The sequence below is a fragment of the Enoplosus armatus genome, chromosome 1 (assembly GCF_043641665.1).
Source record: "Enoplosus armatus isolate fEnoArm2 chromosome 1, fEnoArm2.hap1, whole genome shotgun sequence".
Taxonomy (NCBI): Eukaryota; Metazoa; Chordata; class Actinopteri; order Centrarchiformes; family Enoplosidae; genus Enoplosus; species Enoplosus armatus.
In genome coordinates this window covers 1,103,125-1,128,256 of record NC_092180.1, presented here as the reverse complement: position 1 = coordinate 1,128,256, position 25,132 = coordinate 1,103,125, and the positions used below count along the sequence as shown (strand labels likewise).

The window sequence follows — 25,132 nt, the reverse complement described above, 5'->3', positions numbered from 1 at the left end:
AAAATGTGTGGTTATTATGGTTATTATCATTATACAGCTATTACTGAATGTAATATATTTACTTGTATATTACATACCTGTACATATTTATAGATTCACTGTAAAAGTACTCCATATTACAAGCTTTTATACAAACCCCGATGCTTCCCTCTGGCGGTTCATTTTGATTCGTGTGCTGTGTTCTTCACTTCATCCTCCTCCTCCCTTCGAGCGTCACATTTTACGACAGTACCAGTGTCTCTACGGCAGCCGGTTCCCACAACATCTAACAACATGGCGGATGCGGCGCAGTGTCCCGTTGCTGAGGAGGTTTTAATGGAAAATCGGGAGAGTTCAGCAGCGGGGAAAGACAGCGAGACACCGGGAGCAGCTGTCCGGGACAAACCCGTGTGTCTGATCGTGCTGGGCATGGCGGGATCCGGGAAAACCACCTTTGTTCAGGTCAGTTAGCGAGTGTGGCTAACGGTAGCTAAGTGCACGAGTTAACGTCTTCTGCCAGGTAACAAGCTAAGAAAGTTACTGTTAAAAAACCCCATTGTGCTCCAAGTTCCTGTTAGACTTTAGTGGATGTGATAGAAATGGCGAGTTTCATCACCGTAATCCGTCCCATTGCTACAAATACTCACTGTTACGTTAGCTGCCGAGGCTAATACTAGCTAACATACAGCCTCTCAGGTGAGCATCGTTTGTACATTTCAGATTTCTGTATTAATGAGGACAGTTCATTTCACAGCACTGACCGCAGCGTTGAAGACAGTTGTGGTGTTTCATACAGCTGGAACGGAAAGTATCCAGCGGGCTGCGCAGAAAAGAGCACCGGCGTTAAAGCCGTTTCTGTGGTCAACACACAGTCTGCTAACATAAGGCTGCTGACAGTCTGTATTTCTTCTTCTTGTCATCAAAGCTCATGTTCAGACGCAAACCAACAGCGAATGTATCTGCGACAAGTATTGTGTGTGTATCACAGCCTGGTATATCTTATTATTATTATTATTATTAACACTCATCAGTGAGCCACACTGTTGTTTCCTTCATCACCTTGAACACACACACTGTAGTTTATCTGGACTCACACACACACACCGTCCTGCTGCCACAAACACTCACTAGAGCTCCACACGTGGAAACATCCGCCACTGAAAATAGTCCCCAACAAATGCACTATTTCCTGCTGTTAGTTTGATAAAAACTACAGCCAGCAGCTGTTGGAGGGAATGACTGAGCCTTTTGAAACATGAAACTATATATTTGTGAGTTTTTTTAAAAAGATTTACATCTTCAGTAGGAACCAATGGGCCGAGAGCTGAGAGCCACAGACAGGAAGTCAGGAAGTATTGAGAGACGAACTAACACATGGTTGGCTTAAATCTGATGGGATTTATTGACAATAAGAAAATTATAGAATATTGCCAGCCTTATCCTTCAACACACTTGATGCACGCCTATCCTGATATTCAGAGGCAATTGTATCCCACCATTCACCACAGTCTGCAGCACCACAACAGTCCAGTTGTTGGCGATAATGCACCTATAAACAAACGTGAAGTTGAAATTTAAGACATGTTGGATTTAGGCAGAATATTATTATTATCATCCAAACATCACGAGAGACCTGTTTGATGAGGTTGGTGAGAATTGTATTCCTTCTATAAAACTTTAAACAGGAACCATTAAAATAATGTCATGATGCTTCTTACAGTAGCTCTGGGTTTTGATCTCAGTGTTTTTGTTTTCTCCAGAGGCTGACGGCTCACCTTCACTCTCTTAAAGCTCCTCCGTATGTCATCAACCTGGACCCTGCCGTCCACGAAGTCCCCTTCCCTGCAAACATTGGTGTGGACCGGTCTATATCCTGGACACACAGAACCTATATTTAACAATCAGTCCAGACAGTGTTCAGTTGTTTGTCCCTCCTGCTCTCCGTAGCCTTCAGTCTGTCTGTCTTCTTCCCTGCAGACATCAGGGACACTGTGAACTACAAGGAGGTGATGAAGCAGTACGGCCTCGGGCCAAATGGAGGCATCGTGACATCACTCAACCTGTTTGCTACACGCTTTGATCAGGTGACTCAGATGGACTCCACTTCCTCTGTGAACTGTTTAAACAAGATTAAAGCTCTGGATTAACTAAACCAAAGCTGTAAACTACTTAATCAGAATCAGAAATACTTTATTGATCCCCGGGAGGGAAATTGTCCAGTACTGGTGCTCCCATTCAAGAGTAGAAAGCAGCATAAATTTAGAAAGAAAAGTATGTACAAAATATAAAAATAAGAAATAGAAAATAAAAATATACACATTTACAATATTTAATATAAGTGAAAAATAAAAGTTAAAAATATGTACAGCAGCAATGTATATGTATGTCTATATATATATATATATATATATATATATATATGTATTGCACTGAAACATTTAAGAATAAATAGTGAGGTAGTATATGAACAGGTGAAGTAGATCCAGATTTCCAGTCTCTTCCTGAGTGTCTGACACTCAGAGGGAGGAGTTGAACAGTCTGATGGCCACAGGCAGGAATGATTTCCTGTGGCGCTCAGTTGTACATTTGGGAGGAATGAGTCTCCCACTGAAGCTGCTAAATCAAAGATCTAAACTCTTAAAACTAAAACTTTTCACCAAAAGTTAAAAAAAAAGTTTGAAACTATGTGATGCTCTGTTTAGATTAAAGGTCTGGATGGTTTAATTAAAGCTCTCTACCAGAGCAGGTAATGTTAAAATCACCACACCTCCACTCGATAAATAAATCCAGTCCGAATGAGGTTTAAGACAATAATTCCTGTACTCCTCTGGAACTGCATGAAGCTGATTTGTTTTTCATGACAAACAACAGACTGAACAAACTGAGGTCATGTAACAAGTGTGTGTTTGTGTTTATGCTGTTCAGGTGATGCAGTTCATAGAGAAGAAGCAGCAGAATCACCGGTCAGTATCAGCAAGATATTGTATCTTGGATTGATAAGTATGAAGAAGCGACCTGTATCTCTGTAAAATATAATAACAAATGACAGTAAGAAATGTGAGCCTCACTTGATTATTGTCTTATTTTCCTTTGTGAAAAACCGTCAAGTTGTTACAAATAAAAACAAAAGTTGAACCACATAAGTCTTGGTTCAAACTGTGAACATGGTGATCTCACCTGAAAGCCCCAGCAGGTCACTGCATCACCCACCTGTCCCTCGCCCACCTGTCCCTCGCCCACCTGTCCCTCACCCACCTGTCCCTCGCCGCCTGCTGTGTTCACTGTGGCTGCACAACTCTCTCCACAAACGCCACTCTCTGTTTACACGTAGCTTATCTCTCCTGTGTATTGTTGCGTCTGATGACCTTTGACCTCTGCAGTTACGTGCTGATTGACACCCCGGGTCAGATTGAAGTCTTCACCTGGTCGGCATCTGGAACCATCATCACAGAGGCTCTGGTAGGTCTGCATACTGGGTTTTTCTCTTGCTTTTCTTTAATGATAAACACCGCAGTCAGTTTATATTCCACATGTGTGTTTCAGGCGTCATCCTTCCCCTGTGTCGTGATCTACGTCATGGACACGTCCCGCAGCGTCAGCCCCGTCACATTCATGTCCAACATGCTGTACGCCTGCAGGTACCAGACTGAACTAAATACTACTAAAAATACTGGACTTCTCTTATAGAATATAAAAATCCTATGAATATATATTCTTTATTTACTGTATATGAAATGCAAACAGGTCAACCCAACTGGTCCCTGACAGATTACCACTGATGTTTACAATCATGTATTAGCTGAGGGATTGTGTTGTGACTTTAGTTTTCCAGCAGGGGGAGCTAACAGAACACATAAGATAACTGATGTGTCCCATTAACACACTACATACTAACTGCATACAGGACGCTGTTCATAGGATATTGATTTTCACAGTATGTGGTCTGTACAAGCAGGAAATGACACAATTCCTGCACCAAAGCACATCAATCAAAGTGACCTTAGAATGCCCCCGTCAAGTAAACTTCACCAAAGCCCCATTAGGACGGCATTAACATCAGGGGGAGGGGGAATAAGATATTCATTGTGCTGTTCCAGACAGCGTTTAACCATCGGGAGATGAGTTGGAGGCAAAGATACTGTGTGACGTGAATGTGAGTTTCCAGATTTGCAGAAGCAACACATTTCACACTGATCTGATTTAAAAAAATAAAAACCAGAGGAGTTGGACAAGCAGCCCGTCCTGCAGGAAAAACTCTGAGATCCACTTTTAAATTAAAGGATGTCGCACCATTTCCTCTCTGTGTGAACACGCTGCAGTAGAGTGAGCAGCACTGCATGTAGTTGGGACACAGCTTCAGTCTCTTAGTCTCAGCAGATGTTTCTCTCCTTCAGTATTCTCTACAAGACCAAGCTGCCCTTCATCGTCGTCATGAACAAGGTGAGGTCACTTCCTGTCTGCTCTGTGACTCCATTGTTGAATTGTTGGTGTTTTATCTATCTGTTTATTCTTGCATTATTTCTCTCTTGTTGACATTTGAAGTTGTTGACTTGTTGTTTGTGCAGACAGACATTGTCGACCACAGCTTTGCAGTGGAGTGGATGCAGGACTTTGAGGTTTTCCAGGATGCTCTGAACCAGGAAACCTCGTATGTCAGCAACCTGACACGCTCCATGAGTCTGGTGCTGGACGAGTTCTACGCCAACCTGAGGGTAAGAGGACGAGCACAGACCAGGGGGCTGTATCAAGAAGAAGAAAGGAGGTTTACTGGTCAGATGAGTTTTGAATGAATGCGGACTAGATCCACACTAAACTGTCTTAATATTTAAAACCCAGAATGATGTGCATCTACATTAACGTTTCATGGGCGTTTTTGTAAAGATCTTTATCCACACTGACACACCTGGGGCCCGTACCACGAAGGTAGCCACTTATCTTAAGTCCTAACTCGGATTTTCCTGTGTCACGAAGCTGGCTCACTTTTAACCGGAGTAGATCACCATGGTAACCGATGCTGCACGTTAACCTGTTTGGAGCAGGTAAACGTCAGAGGATCAGATCAAAATGTGTGAACAGCTAGCCTGGTTCCGGACTTCACCACAGTTTGTTCAACGATTCAAATAGATCTGGTGTTGCGCTCATTGACAGCTATGTCTGCTGGTTTGTGACACAGTCGTCCGAGCTTTGTAGGCGGGATTAAAATGGTGATGTCGTCGTCCTTCAGAGCTAGCCGACTAACAGCAACGCTCATGACAAATAACGACAGAAACACGGCTACTATAATGGCGTGGTGTGGATGAGATGTTTGCAGCTGTACAAGTAAGTCAACTTAGACAAACGACAACTCTTAAATCAACATATTTCTTGGACTGACATGACAAACTTTAAGTTAACTGCTCCTGACAACCTCACAGCGTCTGTGTGAATACATTACTCACTGCTGATCAGGCCGTGGTAGAACCCAGCAGGAGAATAAAACAGTAGAACCAAGTATTAAAGGACAGTGTTGTCTCTGTGTCTGCAGGTGGTGGGCGTGTCCGCAGTCACAGGAAGCGGATTGGACGAGCTGTTCGTTCAGGTGGAGGATGCGGCAGAGGAGTATGAGAGGTGAGTTAGAAACGGTTAATAACTATTTTCCAACCTGTTTCACTCATTCATCACAGTGTTTTTTGTCACATCTTCGGTGAGCAGGTACTTTAACACAGCTACTCACCTCCGGCGTTTACACTTGATGCTTCTCTCAAACTGTTGATGTCAGATCGTATTTCGTACGAGCGATTTACTGAAAAGTTACTGAAACCAACAACTCTCTAACCGATCTAATGTCCTTCATGCCGGTATGTTCGATAAATTCATTCCTTCATATGGGCTGCCACCTACCCTCTAATGTACAAGTTCAGGCACATCCAATCATTTGTTCAATCCCCTTGCAGAGAGAATCTGTGGGACTGTAGTCGCTTGGTGACAGAGATAAATGTGGGTGTCGTCTGCATAATTATGAGATGTGTCCTAATGTGATCGTGTCTGAGGCTGGACGTGCTTTTGTTTGTCTGGTTATGTTGTACTCACGTCTGTTTCAATGAGGTGACCGGATTAAATAAAGGTTCTATAGTAGATTCTCCTCTCGTGGAGGAAACAAGTTTGTGTGAGAGACTGAACTCTTCCTCCTCCTTCCTCAGGGAATATCGACCCGAATATGAACGTCTTCGCAAACAGCTGGTGAGTGTGTTTTGACTCTTTCTTCTTCTCTTTCTAACTCTCTGTCCTCGCGTCTCCATGTTTTCACTGACTTCCTGTCTATCAGGTGGAGGCTCAGAGCAAGAAGCAGGCGGAGCAGCTGGAGCGGCTAAGGAAGGACATGGGAGCTGTCGACATGACAACCACGCCTTCTAAAGGTGGGGCTTACTGATGCTGAAAATGAAGTACAACATAAAATAGTATTTATTGGTAACGCTTTATTTTACAGGTCTGTAATTTCCTAATAAGAAAGAGCTATTACTTTTTTACTTTGAAAGAACTGCTTTAGTTAGTTCTTCATACATGTTGAATGTTCAGCTGACCTCACTAGGTTTCCACTGTAGGTAATAATACACTGTCTCTAGTTCACTGTTAAATGTGTTGACAACCTTTTTCCACTACAAAAACAAGAGTAAAACGAAATAAAAAGTGTCCTTTGGAAACTAAAATTATGACAAAGTATATCACAATTTTAATTATATATAACAATTAAAAATCAGGTGCAAGAATTTACTGTCTTTATTTACCCAAAATTAGAACCAGATTACATTTCTTTTTAGGAGCTTATTAAAAAACAAAAACAGATTTGATTTCATGAAAATCTGAAGGATTCTAAGTAATAACAGGGAGGTGGTGGTGGGGAAGGGGATAGAAGTCTGTTTGTTAAGCTCCACTGAATGCATTGTTGCTGATTGACTTCCTGTCCACAGAGGAAGCTGACATAGCCGGGCCCAGTGACCTCATCATGACACGTGGAAACCCTGACGAGGAGGAGGAGGAGGAGGAGGACAGCGACACGGACGACATCGACCACAGCGGTGAGAAAAGAAATCCCAACCACCTGTTTAAACACTATAAAATACACAAATATACACTGTAAAAAAAAAAGTCAGCGATCACCTGCATAAAAGTGTGTATAAATGATCAAATTGAAATCTGAAGGAAATCTTTGTTTATTTTTTTCTAGCAACGGAGGAGAGTAAAGAGAGTGACGCCTTTGGAAACTTCCTGATTGAGAGGAAGGAAGTGGTTCAGGTCCGAAACAAAAAGTGTGCGACGCCTGAAGGACCCTGACCCTTCACCTCTGACCTCTGACAGCGACAGAATGAAGTTGAGGGAAGTAAGAAACCTCCCAAAGGTTTCCCTCCAGGGATACAGACTCACCTCATACTGTGGAAGGGCAGTAGATTCTTCTATCACTGATGTTTTTCCTCAGGTGTTCAGATATGAAATCTGAACTCTTTGAGCTGAACTTCCTGTCCGATCAGGTGACCTCTGACCCTGTGACCTTGCTCATTCAGCAACGCTGATTGGCTGCTTCTCAGTGTCACTCCTTCCCTTAAAAGAAAAAGTTATATTTTTATATCAGAAAAGACTTCTATTCTCCTTCTGTTGTGTTTTTCATTACTGTTGACTTGTGAAAGCACTGAAAGGATTCATGATCTGTAAAATAAAAGTGAGATTTTAGTTCAAAATTGTTTTTTATTAAGACTATTTCTGACATTTTCCACCACTTGCATTGTTCCACTCCAGCAGTCGTCTGCAGCAGCTGTTCATGAGTTCAAACCTCTCCTGGTTCTGCCGTCTCTGTTACTGACTGCAGCTTCTTCATCACCACATTAAAACAGGCTGCAGCTCACTAACTAGTCCTGACCGAGAGATTCGTTCCTGAATATTTCACTGCTGTGTAGCTCACTGAAACAGCTGACAAAGCTAACGTTAGCATGCTAATATCTGAGTCGTTCAGAGTAAAAGAGGTAATATGGAGGACGGTCGTCATGTCTGACCTGAAACTTGATAAATGATGTTTAATAATGAAGATTTTAAATTACATTTCACTAAAATAACACAACAGACCTCAAATTATGAAACATGCTATTAACATTTGACTAAATGAGTAAATAACGTCAGTTAGCTTAGCATGACCAGATATTTCCCTCTCACTATAAACTGTATGAATGCTGCTAACTCTGAAACACACAGATGTCTCCATACATTTACTAAGATTCATCTTTTAGCCTCTAAAACTGTAATGTTTTGAAGTTCTGCTAGCTTGTGATGCTACAGTGACTTCCTGTTTACATAGTTGATTGCTCCTGATTGGACAGCGCTACAGATGTTTCCTAGCAACAGATTTACACATTGTTGAAGTCAATCGCGTCAGTGCACAATCAGATGGGTTGAGATCTGATGACTGAAACATGAAGTAACTTTTCACCTTGCTTCATTTAAGACTTTATACTTTAAGAACTATTTGAATGACATGAATAAAAAAATAAGACATTTTTGATTTTTTAAATCTTATAAAACATATACATAATATCTCAGTGAATTTGTTTATTGAAAAGAATTCCCATAGTGCAACTCGGGCAGCCATGATGGGTCAGTGTCCAGTTTATTAGGTACACCTAGCTTATAACAGCCCTGTAATAAATAGTTGCTTCAACTGTTTTCAGCTGAGTTGTTCGTGCTGCAGTTGAACTGTGTTCTACTTACAGGTGTTTCTGTTATTTTGTCCACTCCATTTACATCAGTGAGGTTCGGCTAAATGACAGAAACAGCTCTCTGAGTGGAAGAAAGTAAACTCCCACACACTGTTCGCTTTATTAAATGTACAACGTTTTGATCAGAAGAGTATCAACAGTTTGCCTTTTTCCTCTGGTGTTTCTGAAGGTATTGATCAGTGAGTGCAGCTCCTGATAGAAGCTGATTGTCTCCACAAACAGAAGCTGCCGTTGTGTTTGAGCAGCTCTCTGTTCGTCTTCATTCATGTCTGAGCTCTGTGAATGGACTCAGATTCTCCGCCTGCCGCCCATCTGCCAGCACTCTGCCTACACGCTCGCTGAAATCCGGCAGCGTGGTCCGACTGAAGAGCAGCTGAGTCACTTTCCACTCGCTGAGAATTTGAGGTGCTTTACTTGAGTATTTTCTTTTCATGCCACTTTCTACTTCTCCTCCACCACATCTCAGAGGGAAATATTGTACTAATGACTTCTCTACATTTATCTGACAGCTTCAGTGACTTTACAGGTTAAAACAAATGAAGAGTTTATGAAATATGGTGTTTTGTTATAAATTAAACTCCCAACAGTTTATTAAGTCCAGCTGAAACGATCAGTGTGAGTCGATGTGCTGCTTTCCCTCTGAATGCTGTTAATAATGCTGTTAATAACTGTAATGTCTTGTTAATAATGTGGAGCTTTGTGAAGGCGTCACTTTGGGCTCTGGCTCATTGTGACCAAATGATCGATCCATTAATGGAGAAAATAATCAGCTGATTCATCCACAATGAACTAATAATCATTAGCTGATAGTTCAGAATGAGCTCCACCTCAACTCCAACAGCAACATCCTGCTTCACATTAATGAGGAGGAATAATCCTCTAATGACAGAATCTATAACAGGAGGACAGACACAGGAGGACAGTCACAGGGGGACAGACACAGGGGGACAGACACAGGAGGACAGTCACAGGGGGACAGACACAGGGGGACAGACACAGGGGACATCTGACTGCTGGAATACTTTAAGGACAGTTTACTGAAGGAACATTTTCAATGCAGTGTGGTATCAGTACTTATACCTCAGTAGAGGATCTGAATACTTCCTCCATCACTGTTCAAAAGGACAACAAATTCTTTCTGAAAAATCTGCAGAAAAAAATCTGCCTGTCTGCCTGTCTGCCTGCCTGCCCGTCTGCCTGCCCACCTGCCTGTCTTCCTGTCTGCCTGCCTGCCTGCCTTCCTGCCTTCCTGTCTGCCTGCCTGTCTTCCTGCCTGCCTGTCTGCCTGCCTGCCTGTCTGCCTGCCTGCCTGTCTGCCTGCCTGCAAGCCTGCCTGCCCGTCTGCCTGCCTGCCTACCTGCCTGCCTGCCTGCCTGCCTGTCTGTCTTCCTGCCTGTCTTCCTGCCTGCCTGCCTGCCTGCCTGCCTGCCTGCCTGCCTGTTTGTCTGCCTGTCTGTCTCTCAGGTGAGTTTCTGGAAGCCTCCGCCTGCAGCAGCAGTGACTCACCTCCGCTGACATTCAGCCCACACTGTTGTCTGTTCTCTCTCTCTCTCCTCCTCTGCCTGCAGCTCACTCGCCCCTCCCTCACCCCCCCTCGCTCTCTCTCTCTCTCTCTCTCTGCCCCCCCCCCTCAGTGGGCTGCAGACACGACCAGAAACAGAAACGCTGAGAGTCACGATGCCTCGCCGACACAAATAAAACACACGACTGCTGGCTGAGAGTCAGGCTGCTCATTCATACTGGAGCTGAGCAGGACACACACACACACACACACACACACACACACACACACACACACACACACACACACTGGTAAACTGGTCTCAGCTGGTTTAAACTGGCAGCTACATGAATCTTCCAGTTCAGATTCGTCTCTGCAGCTTGTCGCTCATAAAATGTGAACGTTAAACATTTAATCAGGAGTGATTAGCGCTCCGTTCACACTGAAACAGTTACACACATTCACACCTGGAAGCTGCCCGGGACAGGGTCAGGGTCCTGATCCAGGGCCCCTCAGTAGTCCTCATGAGTAGAGTCCCTCCTCAGGCTGCCAACGCTGATTCCCGATCTGAGACCAGGACTCTCTTCCTCCCAAATAAAACATCTGTACACGTCGCTGTGTGACTTACAAACCGTATTTAATGTGGATTGTTGACGTCTGACCAGAAACCGATCCACTAAACAAGGTCAGTGTCTGTGGATTGGATCAGACCTTCCAGTCGTGAGCCTGATTCTCTTTCCTTTAGTGGTCCAAAGACAGTCATGGAAGAAGTACAGACTAACTTAAGTAAAAGTACCAGTACAACAACGTAAAAATACTCAAGTCCTTCTTTAAACATCCTAGTAAAAGTAAAAGTACAGAAGTATTAACATCAAAATATGCTTAAAGTACCAAATGTAAAAATACTCATTATGCAGAATATGCCCATTTCCGAATAATATATATTATGATAAAATATATACAAAGGTGGGGCTCTGTCCAATTAAATAAGTCCCATGTTTTCTCTGCTCTCACCAGGACCAATCATGGATCACTCTCCCCTTTATCGGTCCAATCAGCTGCTCTGCTTGCAGCTCCTGCCACCATCTTCTCACCACCAGCAGCATCATCACACTGCTGGCCAATCACAGACCTCGTACCAAACCCGTGATCTTCACTCATCCTCTCTGACCCGAACTATCTGAATCTGATTGGTCGACTTTGAGCCAGTTTACAATCTGACTTAGACTTTCGACTTTAATTTGAATTTTAAAAACAACGTTTAGTTTCAGGTTGAGCTGTGATGCAACAAAGAAGTAAAATATGTCACTTGTGAAGCTTGAAAACTTTCTTGTCATCCAATGATCATCTAGCCGAACAATATTTAAACCACCGTCCCTGCTTTGCCTCTCTGCTGCCCCTCCACCACCCCACCGGTGTCCAGCTCCCATCTCCAGCTCTCTACGGAGGGATCACATCCAAAGGGTCTGCATCCTTGTTACCTTGATGGAACTATTTTTCAGGCATAGCTGAGCTTCACAAATCAAAGGTGACTGATGACAGACTACAGATTCAACACATTGTCTTGTTGTTCAGTGTGTTGCTGCCACAGGTGTATGCAGTGAAAGGCAGCGCGGCCTGGGAGTCTAAACTCAGGGCACCAAAGTGACTGCTCTACCTGAATAATAATGAGGTGAGAAGCAGGAAGATCGCACTGTAAATCACTTTCTGTGTGGATCAAATAACAAACATTTAAAATATTTTAACAAAGAGGCAACATCTCCATCTTCAGGGACATTACACACACACACACACACACACACACACACACTCTTTATGATCAGTCTCACGGCAGCCTCCATTATCAACGACATGACTTTCTTTCTTTCCTTCTTTTCTGTCACATTTTCATGACATCACTCTGAGTCGAGCTCAGTGCAGTGACCTCATTGTCAGTGACATCATCGTCCGGACACAGAGATGATGTCATCGCTTCCAGTTAGTCTGCTGCTGTTTGTCCTCGAAAGCAGCCTGCAGAGCTGGAGCCCCGCCCCCTGTGTTTACATCTGTGTTCAGTTCAGTTCAGTTCTGTTCTGTTCTGTTCTGTTCTGTTCAGTTCAGTTCTGTTCAGTTCTGTTCTGTTCTGTTCTGTTCTGTTCAGTTCAGTTCTGTTCAGTTCTGTTCTGTTCTGTTCTGTTCTGTTCAGTTCAGTTCAGTTCTGTTCAGTTCTGTTCTGTTCTGTTCAGTTCTGTTCTGTTCAGTTCAGTTCTGTTCAGTTCTGTTCTGTTCTGTTCTCGTCTGTTCTGTTCTGTTCTGTTCTGTTCTGTTCTGTTCTCGTCTGTTCTGTTCTTTTCTGTTCTGTTCTGTTCAGTTCTGTTCAGTTCAGTTCTGTTCAGTTCTGTTCAGTTCTGTTCTGTTCTGTTCTGTTCAGTTCTGTTCTCGTCTGTTCTGTTCTGTTCTGTTCTGTTCAGTTCAGTTCTGTTCTGTTCAGTTCTGTTCTGTTCTGTTCTGTTCTGTTCAGTTCTGTTCAGTTCAGTTCTGTTCTGTTCTGTTCTGTTCTGTTCTGTTCAGTTCTGTTCTAGTGTACACAGATCTGTTCTGTAGAAAAAAAGCCGCCTGCAGCTCTTCAAAAAAACATTATTCTGCAGATGTGTTGCTGTTTCTGCTGAATCTTTAACCTGATGTGACTTCAACGCCACACACACACACACACACACACACACACACACACACTGACAGTGTGGCTCTCAGCTGATTGGCTGTAGGTGACATCATCAGTTGGGATGTGGGGGTTTCTCTCTCTCCTTGTTGCTGCAGCCTCTCACTCACCTTGCCACCTCCACACACACACACACAGACTGCAGCTGCATTACATCATCTGTTTCAGTGTGAGGAGGAGCGGAGGGACTGTGTGTGTTCTGCTGTGGTGCATGATGGGTACTGTAGTCCTCCGTCAGTCCTGCTCTTCACATAGAGGTGTTCAGCTTTAATGAAGGTGGAGTCAGACACTAAAACAAAGGGCAGAGGTCACATGACAGTGGAATGATCCTGCAGCCAATCACAGTCACTGTCTGGTGGTGAAATGTTTTAGGCAGATGAGATTAAGATTGAGCGACACTGAACTTCGTCAAATTCATTATGATCAACAAACCTGAGGAAATCCTTTTTCTGCGATCAGCAGGCAGAATTCTTGTGTCTCTGGTGAAACTCTTGAGCACAGTTTTTACCACCTTCAGAGGACACATGCAAAAGTCTGATGAAGTCGATGGTCGATAGTCGATTATCACAAACTTTTATTAATAAATTATCAAACGTCATCAGCAGGTTGCAGGTCCAAAATTTGGAAACTGATCTGAAACTGAGGAACACTGGGAACGAACCAGCCAGACTTCAGGTCCAGATCACCAGGAATCTGGAGGAGACCTGCAGAATAAAAGTCATGCAATAAAAAGTAGATGAATAAATAATAAAACATGCCGACAGCATGGAGGCATTAACACCTAGCGAACGTCTCTGCTTTTCCAGCAGCCCGTGTGATGGTGGAGCCGCTGGAGCTGTGAGCTCTCAGAGAGTTCGCTGTGAATGAAGCGACAGACAGTCGAGTTTGGCTGTCAACCAGAGCAACAGATGGAGGCGTCAACACACAAACGCTGATCTGTGAGTGTGTGTGCTGAGTCTTTCAGTCAGGATGAGTAACAGTTCATTGTCAGCCTTTAAATTTAGCGCTGACATTTCCTCAGAAGCACATCGACCCAATAAACCAGATCAAACCAGACCTGCTGGATCCAACCAGATCCAGTTCTCCTTTCATCGGTTTCAGAGGTTTTACTGTGTTTTATCGTCAGAAAGTCTTTGCTTTGTTTTAATGCAGTCAGAAAGGTGTGTGTGTGTGTGTGTGTGTGTGTGTGTGTGTGTGTGTGTGAGAGATAGTGTGTTTTCTGGAACCTGAACTGTGCAGGACCACCTGTCTGTGTAATAACAATTATTGCACTAGAACTTGAAGAAAGCCAGAAAAGCTCCTGAAAGTGAATCAGCATAACGAACATCAGAACATTTTCAGCATCTTATTGAATCATCTTGTCTCTTTGTTGCAGCAAGTGAAATATGTATAAATGTGTGTTTTATGGCTGCGTCCATCAGATGGAAATATTCTGGATATCTTGTGTTTCTGTCCCCAAACTTCAGCCTGACAGATTTGGTCATTTTATGAGTGAAATTCTGTGAATTTGAGCAAAGTTTAATGGTTTCATGTCATCAGAGAGGTTAAACATCATTTAGTTATTTGTTCAGTGTTTTGTTCTTTTCTGTCTTTTCTGTCTTTAGATGTTTCATCAAAACTTATCTCAAAGGACAGTTTTCTTTTACATAATGTTACTTTTGGAATAAGCTGCATGTGATAACGTGCAATACAACGAGTTGTGGGTAAATAATAATTAACTTTATTTTAAGGACGATAAATCCATGAGATGCAACACAAAGTACTCTGCATAAAAGTAAATGACAAGAAAAACAAGCAATCGTGACATCATAGCAACGAAGCCGCTGCAAACGTGTGTTTCTGACGTCAGCGTTGCAGTTCAGAGACGCTGCTGAGTCCTTTTCTTAAAGGGTTTTTGTATAAATCCTGGCAGAAGCCGTTCGATCACTCTACTGATTCAACTGACCAGTTTCATTTTCAAACCATGTTTATTGTAAATCTGCTTTCTCTGCTTTTGCCAAACATGACCTCATCAGTCATGTTTTATTGATCAGCTGAAGAGAAACGAAGGTCTCTGCACTGAGTGAGAGAATAATGAGCTCTGATGAACCAGAGTCCATCTTAAAAACAGGATTTTCCAGTAGAAATCATTGTGAAGAGCTTTCTGTCAGCGAGCAGGAGGATTCCTCCGAAACAAACCTCCACTGCGCCGAACCCCCTCCTCCTCCACCTCCTCCACCTCCTCCTCCCTCTGCCCTGCTGGACCAATCACAGCCCAACATCCCTGTCGGCCAATCAGATCGCTCCTGGGTGATGTCATGCAGCAGGCTGCTTTTTGGTGCTGATGCTGCTGAGCTGCAGATCTTCAGTCTGAACAGAGAGAGCGAGCATCACTGCAGGGTGAGTACACACACACACACACACACACACACCCACACACACACACACACACACACATCTATATCCTCATGTCTTCATGTCTTTGTGATTATTGTTTGTTATTTTTGAGCTTTCTGCATGTTTGCAGCTCAGACGGCTGCAGCCTGCAGCAGAAACGTGAACAGATGAAATCCGGTTTCACTCATCTGATTCTTTCTTCTTCTTCATTCTTTTGTCCGTCTGCAGATTCTGTTCATCTTTTGATCTTTTCTTTCTTTCTGTCTTTGTTTCCTGCGTCTTTCCTCCGTCTTCATGATTACTTTAGTGTTTGAGCTGCGTGCTCGACTCGCTCTTCTCTGCAGAACGTGATGTGCTTATTGGCAACAATGACATCATCGCTTAGTGCCTGCACACACACACACACACACACACACACAAAGTTTTAACATTGTGTTTGCATGATTATAAAACTAGGTGGCCATTCTGATAACAGATTGATGTTTTGTAGTCTTTTCCTGCAGAAAAACTGTAAATCTAATCCGGTTTCTGTTCCTCCAGAGTGAAGATTTTCTGTTTGTAATCTGAATCTCTTTGTGTTTTTGTGACTGAAACCATTTAAGTTTGTCAGTTTAGATTTTGAGACCTCAACATGGATATTTGGCTTCATTTTGGACTTTTCAGAGATTAAACAATAATGGAAAATATGCTTGATAATTGAATAGATGATAGAAAACTATCTTAAGCTGCAGCTCTAGCGTTTGTGTAGGAAGGATTTGTTTTATCTTTAAATTAATGTTTCTCTGAAGTTCCTTTGTATTCTGCTCTAAATGAGGAAACTGAAGGTTCATGATGAGGGAGAAGCTGCTGCTGCTGTTAGAGTGTTTGTGCAGCAGCTGGATGATCTGTAACATGAGAAGAGTTTGAACTCCTGCAGCGCGTCATGTCTCTGTGTTTGTTGCTGCTAAAACTCATATTGGTACGAATGACTCAACCTGCTTCAAACAAGCTGGCAAAATCTGATGATGATATTCTTTCAGAGGTGAATAATATAATATAATATCATTGTTTAACATGAAAAGGGTCCAGGGAGCTGCAGATGAAACAGGCAAAATTGACCAAATGACCAAATGATGCATTAAAGATAAACAAAAATGACATCTTCATCTGAAACAAATGCCAAAAGAAGTTGAAGTGACCTTAAAGTCCAGAAGGTTAAGATCTCATGTTTAGGTGGGAGTTTCTCCTCTTTCTTCCACTTTTCTTTTATTGTCTTTTGTTTCATATTTGTCCTTTTGTTTAGCTTCTTCAGTTTTCTGAACACATTCCTCCCTGCATGGGTTAGGGTTAGGGTTAGGAGACTAACTCTACTGAACTGATCCACTGGATTTACTTTGATTTGACTCCTCTGTCTCTCTATGTCCTCAGGAACAGACTCTACCTCACCACAGTGTCTTTGGCAGGAAACAACAGCAGCAGCAGAATGACTCTAGCAGGTAAAAATTCAGTGATTATTATTAATGTGGTTTTTGGTTCTGTGATGTGTTCGTTTGACTGAATCTTTTTTTCTCTCTTTCTGAATGTTCCAGCATACAGAGAGAAGATGAGAGAGCTCCCCCTGGTGTCTCTCTTCTGCTCCTGCATCCTCCCTGAACTCAGAGACACCGCAGCCGACAAGAAGGAAGGTCAGCAGCACTCTTTCATCCTGTGGTTTCCAAACGGGAGACGCACTTAATTGCTGCATTACAGAACAGTAGTTGCTACAGAGCCATCATTCATGTTATTAGTTCCAGCTGTGAAGTCAAAAAGAATCATCATTTGGAAAGAACCGAAAACCACACTGACGTTGTCAGGATTCAGAGAGATAACTGACAGAAACAGATGATTGATCAAACATGTCATTATGTTCAGGTTTACTGTGTCGATACAGCAGGAAAGCCTTTGGTGTGTAAAAACTCTGGCAGTTTGGACAAGATTTTTAATTTGAACAACCAAAGAATACTACTTTCCCAATATTGTTGTGGTATTATTGGGGCTTCTGTTTGTTTATTGGTCCAACACATTGTCATGGTTATTGATTTAGAATAACCATGAAATCTAGTATCTTCGTGGTCTTCCTCAGAATATGCATCCTACTGACATGTGTCAGCCTATCCCAGCATGCATTGGAGATGGTGGGATAGGCTGACAGTATCTAAAACCCACACAGACATGATTCAAACCATCAAAATCAAAGTTTCCTGCTGCAGAAGAAACAGAAGAACGAGTTTGTGGTAATTATATGGTCTCGTGTTCTTCTTGCAGCGGGCGTGGTGGACTTGAACCTGTGCAACATCCGGGACATGGAGGTGATCGAGCTGAGCAAGCGGACGAGCGGCCAGGCCTTCGAGGTCATCCTGAAGCCACCCACCTTCGATGGTGGCCCCGAACTGAGGGCGACCACACCGCCCCGCCAGAAACCCTCACTGGAAGAGATCCAGAAGAAACTGGACGCCGCCCAGGAGAGGAGGAAGGTGTGTGGGATGTTGGGGTGGATTTCAAGAAAATTAAGGCAACGGCGGTCAACAGTTTTAATTGTTGTTGTAAGGTCACACTAGTTGATGATGGTTCTCACATGAGCGACACCTTTCACGTTACACACAGTCTTTTGATCTACGGCAGCTAGCAGCTCTGTGAGGCTGCACTAAGGCAGCGCTTTCAGGTAAATGCTAACATCGCCATGCTAACATGCTCACAAAGACAATGCTAACATGCAGATGTTTAGCAGCATTACCCTTAGGTTAACGTGTTAGCATGCTAACATTAGCTAACTAGCAGTAAACACAGAGTCCAGCTGAGGCTGATGAACGTCATCAGTTCTGCAGATATTTGGTCATAAACCAAAGTATTGGACACATGAACATGTTGACCTGATGATGGCGCTGATGAAGAGTCAGAGGATCACCAGAGTTCATCCTGAGGGGACCATGAATGTTTAAACAAAATTTCATGGAAACCTAATAGTTGTTGAGATATTTAAGTCTGGATCAAAGTGGTGGACCGGCCGACCTACTGAAGGTTATTTTACAGTGTTATGAGTGACGATTGTCTATTGAGACATAAACTTTCAAAGAATTCATGTAAATATGGCCACAGCGCTCTTTTAGCCAGATTTTCTGACCATCAGAATTAAGTCTGCCACCTAGTTTGATTGGAGAAGATCTTTTGAGTTTTTATTGGCATTCAAATCGACCAATCACATTTTTTGTGACATCATGCAGTGGTCCAAGAAAATAAGAACACCAAGAAACTAGTGTTTATGCTCAACAGACTCATAATGACACAGTAGAGAGTAAATTGGCCTCTGTTCTGTAAAATCTGAAAAAAAAAGACTATTGCTATTGGAAAGGCATAATTAAAAACATGCACACACAGTAAAAGCTCACTGTCTCCCTCTAGTGTCAGGAGGCAGAGCTGCTGAAGCACCTGGCCGAGAGGAGGGAGCACGAGCGTGAAGTCGCTCAGAAAGCTCTGACCAAAGAGCGTAAGGAGCAGCGGCAGATGCACCTGAACGCCTCTCAGGAGCGGCTGCAGGAGGAGGTGAGGACGCTGGTTTTATTGTCAGGCTTCACTTTCATTTACTGAGACGATTCACATTCAGGTGTCGTGGAAATGAAACACTAAAGGGAGTTTGTGATGTTTCTGTCTTTCAGGACAAGCACAGTGTGGAGGTGAGGACGAGCTGGAGGAGGAGGAGGAGGAGGAGGGGTAGATGTACTGAGACAAAACATGATGACATGGTGCAATAACAAATATACCAAGGGTTTAACAAAAAGATGTTAAATGGAGTCAGATCGATATCAATGTCATGTCTGTGTTTTAAGTACAGAGCTGGAGTCAGGATGTGGTTAGCCTAGCTTAGCATAAAGACTGGAAACAGGGGGAAACAGCTAGCCTGGCTATACTCCTACCAGCACCTCTAAAGATCACTGATTAACACATTATATCCTGTTTGTTAAATCTGTACAAACTGAATTGTAAAAAATAGTTTACGTTACGTGCTGGAACTATTTCTTGTCAAACAACAGTCGGCTCAGACTTTGCACAGATTTTATCGTCATAGTGAGGTCGCCAGGTTTTGTACCATTGTGCCTGTACAGAGACCAAAAACAAAACCTGCACTCACCAGCCGCATCTGGCAACCAGAATTATACTGGGAAGTACTGGGCGGATGGATACACTGTTGTTTGTCAAGAAATAGTTCCAGTACATAACTCCTCCTATTACCACAAATTGTTGCTTTTACATTTCTGTTTCTGTCCAGATTAAACAAACAGGATATGAGATGTTAATCAGTGATCTTTAGACATGCTGGTAAGTGTATTTTTGAACTTTGCACAGAGGCTGGCTTGCTGTTTCCCACAGCTCCCAGTCTTTCTCTAACAGCAATACACCTACCAGCATCTCTAAAGCTCACTGATTAACACGTTACATCTTGTTTGTTTAAGTTATACAAAAACCAAAGTGTAACAATGGAAAATTCCATTATGTTCCAGACTTGTTCTCGTCTTGGTGGTAGATTCATATTTACAGACATGAGAACGGTGTCCTCTCATAACTCTCGAAAAAGTATGCAAACAAGCGTAAATTCAAAACTTTCCCTTTAGATTTATAGATCTCACTTTGAACGTTTCAAACAGAATAAGATAAAATGGGTCTCCTCCCAGAGTATCTGACAGTTTGCTCTTTAGAGAACTTTAGAGTTCTCAATTTACAAATAACAAACAATGTGAATTAAAGCACACACCATTATAGTTTCCACTGTTTTAGTTTCAGTCTTTCCATCCAATGTTGGAACCTGTGCTCTGCTTTGAAACAGTAAAGGGTTTCCCCCAAACTATTGCCACCATGTTGGAAACTCGCTCTTGTCTAAAATGATGTTGCATCAAGATTTCCCGACTCAGACCAGGAAAAACTTGAGTGCTCCACATACTTTTGGCCTCAAATGTATAATCATGTTTACACTTCTATTGAGTGTAAGCATGATAATTGCGTCATTATCCTGAAAGTGCTAAATTGTCATTGGTGCGCAAACCAACCATTTCAGCATGATCCACAGAGAGTCAGGTAGTCTCAACTTCTTCTGCTGTGTGTATGAGTTAGCATGTGTTAGCACTGTGCTAACTCCACCCCCATTTTTCTGCTTCCAGGTGTCTTGATGGCCTGATCACAACACAAGCTGAACTTTATTTGGAAGCCATTTTGGAGGGCTGATGAGCTGAGGATTGTTGTGCCGGCAACCGGGCGCTGCTCCGACTGGGAGACTGACAGGAAGAGACTCTGACAAGAGCGAGAGAAGAAGAGGAGGAGGAGGACTGAGGGCGAGTCCGACTGCTCGACCTCCTCTGTACAACCAGGACTCTTCTTAATGAGATAAACTCTTTATGACAAGAAAAACTTGTGGAACTGAAGGACGCTGCAGATTCAGTCATCATTAGATGTTCACGGGGTTTTACTGTGCTTTGTTGCCATGCCAACAGTGCCAATGTGTTCATGTGTGTGTGATTGTGTACATATCAAGGATTCAACATATTCACAAGTTGGAAAAGTTGTACCCCACCCAACCAAACCAGACCTACCAGAAACCGGACCTGAACCCAAAGGAAACGCTGCAGGTTTTGCACTGGTCCTCTTCTACTACGTGGATATGGAGCAGTCTCTGCTACCTGAATATACAGCTAATCTCAGTTAAACAGCTCCATCTGCTGGACAGTTTATAATATTACATTTACTGTTAAACAGTACAATGTGGCTCTTTAATGACATCTACTGGCAGCTGTGGGAAAGCAAACGTGCCTCTTTCTCACAGGACTGTAGTCAAGACCACTTGAGGTGAGTCCAAGACAAGTCCAAGTCGTTTCGAGTCAAGACCGCGTCCTAACAAAGGTCAAGATCAAGTCGAGAACAATACCAGGAAAGACAAAAACAAAGTCAACTGGACTTGGTCGAGACCAAAGACTGTTATAGACTAGAATAGAGTTTGTCGAAAGTCAAAATGCAGAGCAGACAAAGACAAGTCTGGCTCAAAACACCCCTGAAACCCTGAACAAGTCCGGTTGAAAACACCCACAAGATTGAGACAAGTTCGAGTCAAAACTCAGATGACAAGAGACAAGAGGCAAGTCCAAACATCCACGAGACAGAGACGAGTCAAAAATCCCTCGGATTAGACTACTGCAGCACTGTTTTTCACAGCCCTCAAATGCTATTTTTCACATTCTACATTTGGATAATGTTTCTTTCTGAATATCAAGACAATGTACTAAAATTAGCATGCTAGCATTATGCTACCGTTTGAAGCTACATTTCTGTATTTCCTTCCTGTGTTAACTGGATGAGCAGGCGCAGCACACTGAGAGTCCTGCTGGATGTTTGTAAGACGTTAGCGAATGACACTCTTGCTGTTACAACAACAACAAACAGCTAGGTAGCTCATGTGGCTAACATTAGCTACATCACAGGATACCTACCTGTCCAACAATCATTATACCATGAATGAGTTTTACTGATAATCGATTGTACACTGTTTACAGCTGCAATGGTGTGCATGTGTGTGTATGTGTGTGTGTGTGTGTCCGTCTGTTTCCCTGGCAACGTCAATGTAAAGGAGTCAGGGTGAGATGATGATGATGATGATGATGATGATGATGATAATGTACAGAAATCACATTATATTTTAAATTCCAGAATAAAACATTGACACTTTACTTCTTTGTTCAGTCTTTTTATTGAGTCACCACATTCAGCCTCTGAACTATAAATACATCAACATTAATATAACATCACCAATAAATACCCACGGAAGATCAAGACACTTAAATAAAAAGTAATTTAAATAATCGAACCATAAATAGAACATAAAATATGAAACACATCCAATAATAATCTGACAGCTCCAGGGTGTAGTTGTTTAGTTTCTCCACTTCTATGTTTGTTATTTCGATACAAATTTAAAAAGTAAACAAAAAAATGGAATATTGAAAAAAATGTATTGAATATGCAGCAGGTCACAGAGCAGCAGGGCGACAAAAATAAATGCACAAACTCACTGAGCAGAGGAAAACTGTCACCAGACATCACATCAAATACACTGAAAATAAGGAGTTACTTATGAGTTTCTGATCATTGAGTCTAAATCATGAGAGAACAACTACTAATTCTAACTTACAACGCGTCATTATCTTAACTTACTAAGTTACGAGATACTAAGTTATATCTTTGGTATAATGTCGTAATTATGAGACTCTCAACTCAACCTATTCGATAAGAAGAAATAATTTATGACTTACAGTCTTAATTAGGATGGATATGTACTTAGTCCTCTTATTATTCTCTATGTGTCCTACATTTAGGTTCCATATATCAAAGAACAATATCGGTTTCCGTTTCTATGCAGATGACTCCCAGATCTATCTCTCCTTTGATTCCAGCAATATAATTCTTCAAATGAACTCAGTGTTTAATGAAAAGCTTAATTTTGATGCGATTCCTTATTCTGATCAAGATTATTTTTTTAAAAAATGGAAACTTCCCAAATAGATTTCTGCGTCTCCTGTGTGAGACAGTCCAAACTTCAACTGATTCAGAATGCAGCTGCAAGACTCCTTTATTAAAGTTTATTATTGATTCAATCTTTTTTTCTTCCACTGTGATTCATGCATTTATTTATATATATATATATATATTCATCCATTGAAAAGCACTTTGTAACGTGTTCTTGTTCTGCTATATAAATTAAGTTATTATTAGTATGTTGTAATAATTATACTACTATGATATTCTCTCTCTTAATTTTGACATATAAATTCATTAAGAGGAGATAGAAAATAATAGTTTCTACTTATTTCCTAGCAGTACTTCAAGCTTCTGTTTGTGTCAGACTGACCCAGCAACCGGTCTGGTCTCTGCTGGTCTTCATTGTTGGTGTTGGACGATGGGTCGTACGCAGGTGCAGCCCACAGCGATGAGGCGGGACTCCAGCCGGTAGTGGTAGCTGAGTCCCGACTTGACCCGGCGCAGCAGCAGCACCTGGTGCATTATGGGTCTGGATTCAAGGTTCAGGTCCTCCTGGCCCTCCTTGTCCAGACAGCCGCGCAGCAAACAACGAGCCTCCGACAGCATTGGAGGGAACAGAGAGTCATCGTGGGAGACGCTGAGGACGGAGAGACAGAAGGGACAAAATACTGTCAATATCCTTAATATTAAATAACCACGCGGCTGTTTACTTTTTTATTTTAGTTCACGAGAGACGGGTTTCAGTGTGTGTGTGTGTGTGTGTGTGTTTCCTTACTTGTATGCCCACGGGGAGACGGAGGCGTTCTCCAGCGGCCTGATGTTTCTGGTTGGAACCAAAGCGCTGGGGTCAAGCTGCAGGGGGACCGTTTCTACCGCTGCACCATCGGAAGACTTCCTGTGCGTCTTTGAGTGTTTTGATTGGCCACCAGCTTTCGGCATGGCTGCCACCTCCGTTATCATCATCATCATCACCATCAACACCACACAGGCAGCCTGAGGAAGAGGAGGAGAAATTAACCTTCCTTTACTTTTACATGTTTAAGTTTTAATATAATATCTGTTTTTCTTCTTTCTGAGTTATATTTTCCCACTTTCACTTTTTTCACAATCCTTTCAAAAATATTGAATAAATACATCTGATGAACTAAGAGAAATTAAATAATAATGATGATAATAACAGCATTTTAAGGATTTAAGGATATATGGAGACCAAAAGCTGTCAATATTGTAAAATAAATCAATAAGACATAAAGCATTTCATCGTTCTTCTTGTTTCCATAGTAACAAAGTTTTATTTAATAATGTCACTTTTGATGCCCCCTCGTCTTTCAGCCAATCACATGCAGCCTCTCAGATTTAAAGACAAACTCCCATTAAGTCAGAATGATGAAATAACATTTCATGAGTTTTCACAGTTTATTTGTTAATTTATAAATTTTAATCTTTGTATTGATGACTGATTTATTTGTTTATGCTGAGAAGTCCAGACCTGATCCTGAACTCAAAATGATTTGCACAGATTTAATAAGATGATAGAAATCAAAGCTGCTCTCACCGTCACTTTGGAAGAGTTTGATGTTGAAAACATGCTGACAGTTTGGACTCTTTGAGTGTCCTCGTTGTTCGATCTTTGTCTTTTTGCAGATCTTTCGGACTTCACTGTGTCCTGCTCTTCAGGGTCCTCAGGCTCTGCTGGAGGTTCAGGTCAGAAGCTGTAACCTGGAGGTCCGGTGGTGCTCGACGTACAGACCTGGACTGTGTCCTCTGCTGGTGTTTGTGGAGTTGCAAGTGGTCTTCTTCTTCTTCGCTGGTGTTCTGCTGGATGTCGGTTCGGCTCTGACTTTTATCCTGATCAGAGCGTCAGAGTCAGCGCTGCTGTCGGACTTCCTCTGATGATGTCACCATATTTCTTTCTTTCTTTCTTTCTCTGTGTCTTTTATCCGCCTCTCCAAACCACACAAACCAGCCTGCATGACAAGGCCTGATGGTCGACCCACTTTCACAGTCGATGTCGAGGTAAAATTATTCTGCACACAAACGTTGCAGCAGGTTTTCTAGGTCAACTTGTCCTCTACATCGTGAAGTCTGCACCTTAAAACATGACGTTATATAAATGTACTTCATCACTGGGAAACCTCGCGGGGAAACTTTCTTGGACAGCTCAACAGACAACAACAGACTTCTCCTCATACTTTAATGCACTTTTGCTCTGGATCTGTTCAACCAAGGGAACTCTTAATGCCACAACTACAAAGATATTTCAGACAACAGTGTTCCTCCATCTTTGTGTTCGTCTCTTTACTG

At 42.4% G+C, this 25,132-nt stretch overlaps 3 protein-coding genes across 3 annotated transcripts; 2 read left to right on the top strand and 1 right to left on the bottom strand.

Moving 5' to 3' along the window:
- The first annotated feature begins 263 nt into the window (after nucleotides 1–263).
- Nucleotides 264–7,671, top strand: gpn1 (GPN-loop GTPase 1). Its single transcript, XM_070904950.1, has 13 exons — nucleotides 264–441; nucleotides 1,740–1,833; nucleotides 1,957–2,063; nucleotides 2,905–2,942; nucleotides 3,360–3,438; nucleotides 3,523–3,617; nucleotides 4,374–4,419; nucleotides 4,545–4,691; nucleotides 5,504–5,586; nucleotides 6,159–6,198; nucleotides 6,284–6,374; nucleotides 6,927–7,034; nucleotides 7,184–7,671. The coding sequence occupies exons 1-13, from the start codon at nucleotides 274–276 to the stop codon at nucleotides 7,288–7,290; spliced, it is 1,203 nt and encodes a 400-aa protein (XP_070761051.1). The 5' UTR covers nucleotides 264–273; the 3' UTR covers nucleotides 7,291–7,671.
- Nucleotides 7,672–16,709: 9,038 nt separating this feature from the next.
- LOC139284983 (stathmin-4-like) lies at nucleotides 16,710–20,472 on the top strand. The gene is made up of 6 exons (XM_070905396.1): nucleotides 16,710–16,770; nucleotides 16,864–16,959; nucleotides 17,579–17,787; nucleotides 18,713–18,853; nucleotides 18,967–18,984; nucleotides 20,464–20,472. Exons 1-6 carry the CDS (start codon nucleotides 16,758–16,760, stop codon nucleotides 20,470–20,472), a joined length of 486 nt encoding a protein of 161 aa, XP_070761497.1. The 5' UTR covers nucleotides 16,710–16,757.
- Nucleotides 20,473–23,227: 2,755 nt separating this feature from the next.
- il17a/f1 (interleukin 17a/f1) lies at nucleotides 23,228–24,416 on the bottom strand. The gene is made up of 3 exons (XM_070908685.1): nucleotides 24,384–24,416; nucleotides 23,604–23,821; nucleotides 23,228–23,465 (listed from the first exon to the last, which is right to left on the bottom strand). Exons 1-3 carry the CDS (start codon nucleotides 24,414–24,416, stop codon nucleotides 23,228–23,230), a joined length of 489 nt encoding a protein of 162 aa, XP_070764786.1.
- Between the last annotated feature and the right edge of the window lie 716 nt (nucleotides 24,417–25,132).

Bases quoted from the DNA above. Each gene is read 5' to 3' on its own strand.
- gpn1 (XM_070904950.1), top strand. From the start codon at position 274: ATGGCGGATGCGGCGCAGTGTCCCGTTGCTGAGGAGGTTTTAATGGAA. The intron at 4,420-4,544 runs GTGAGGTCACTT...TTGTTTGTGCAG, and splicing joins TCATCGTCGTCATGAACAAG to ACAGACATTGTCGACCACAG. The intron at 6,199-6,283 runs GTGAGTGTGTTT...CCTGTCTATCAG, and splicing joins AACGTCTTCGCAAACAGCTG to GTGGAGGCTCAGAGCAAGAA.
- il17a/f1 (XM_070908685.1), bottom strand. From the start codon at position 24,416: ATGTTTTCAACATCAAACTCTTCCAAAGTGACG. The intron at 23,822-24,383 runs GTGAGAGCAGCT...CCTCTTCCTCAG, and splicing joins CAAACTCTTCCAAAGTGACG to GCTGCCTGTGTGGTGTTGAT. The intron at 23,466-23,603 runs GTAAGGAAACAC...CTCCGTCCTCAG, and splicing joins GTCTCCCCGTGGGCATACAA to CGTCTCCCACGATGACTCTC.
- LOC139284983 (XM_070905396.1), top strand. The intron at 16,960-17,578 runs GTCAGCAGCACT...TTCTTCTTGCAG, and splicing joins CGCAGCCGACAAGAAGGAAG to CGGGCGTGGTGGACTTGAAC. The intron at 17,788-18,712 runs GTGTGTGGGATG...GTCTCCCTCTAG, and splicing joins CCGCCCAGGAGAGGAGGAAG to TGTCAGGAGGCAGAGCTGCT.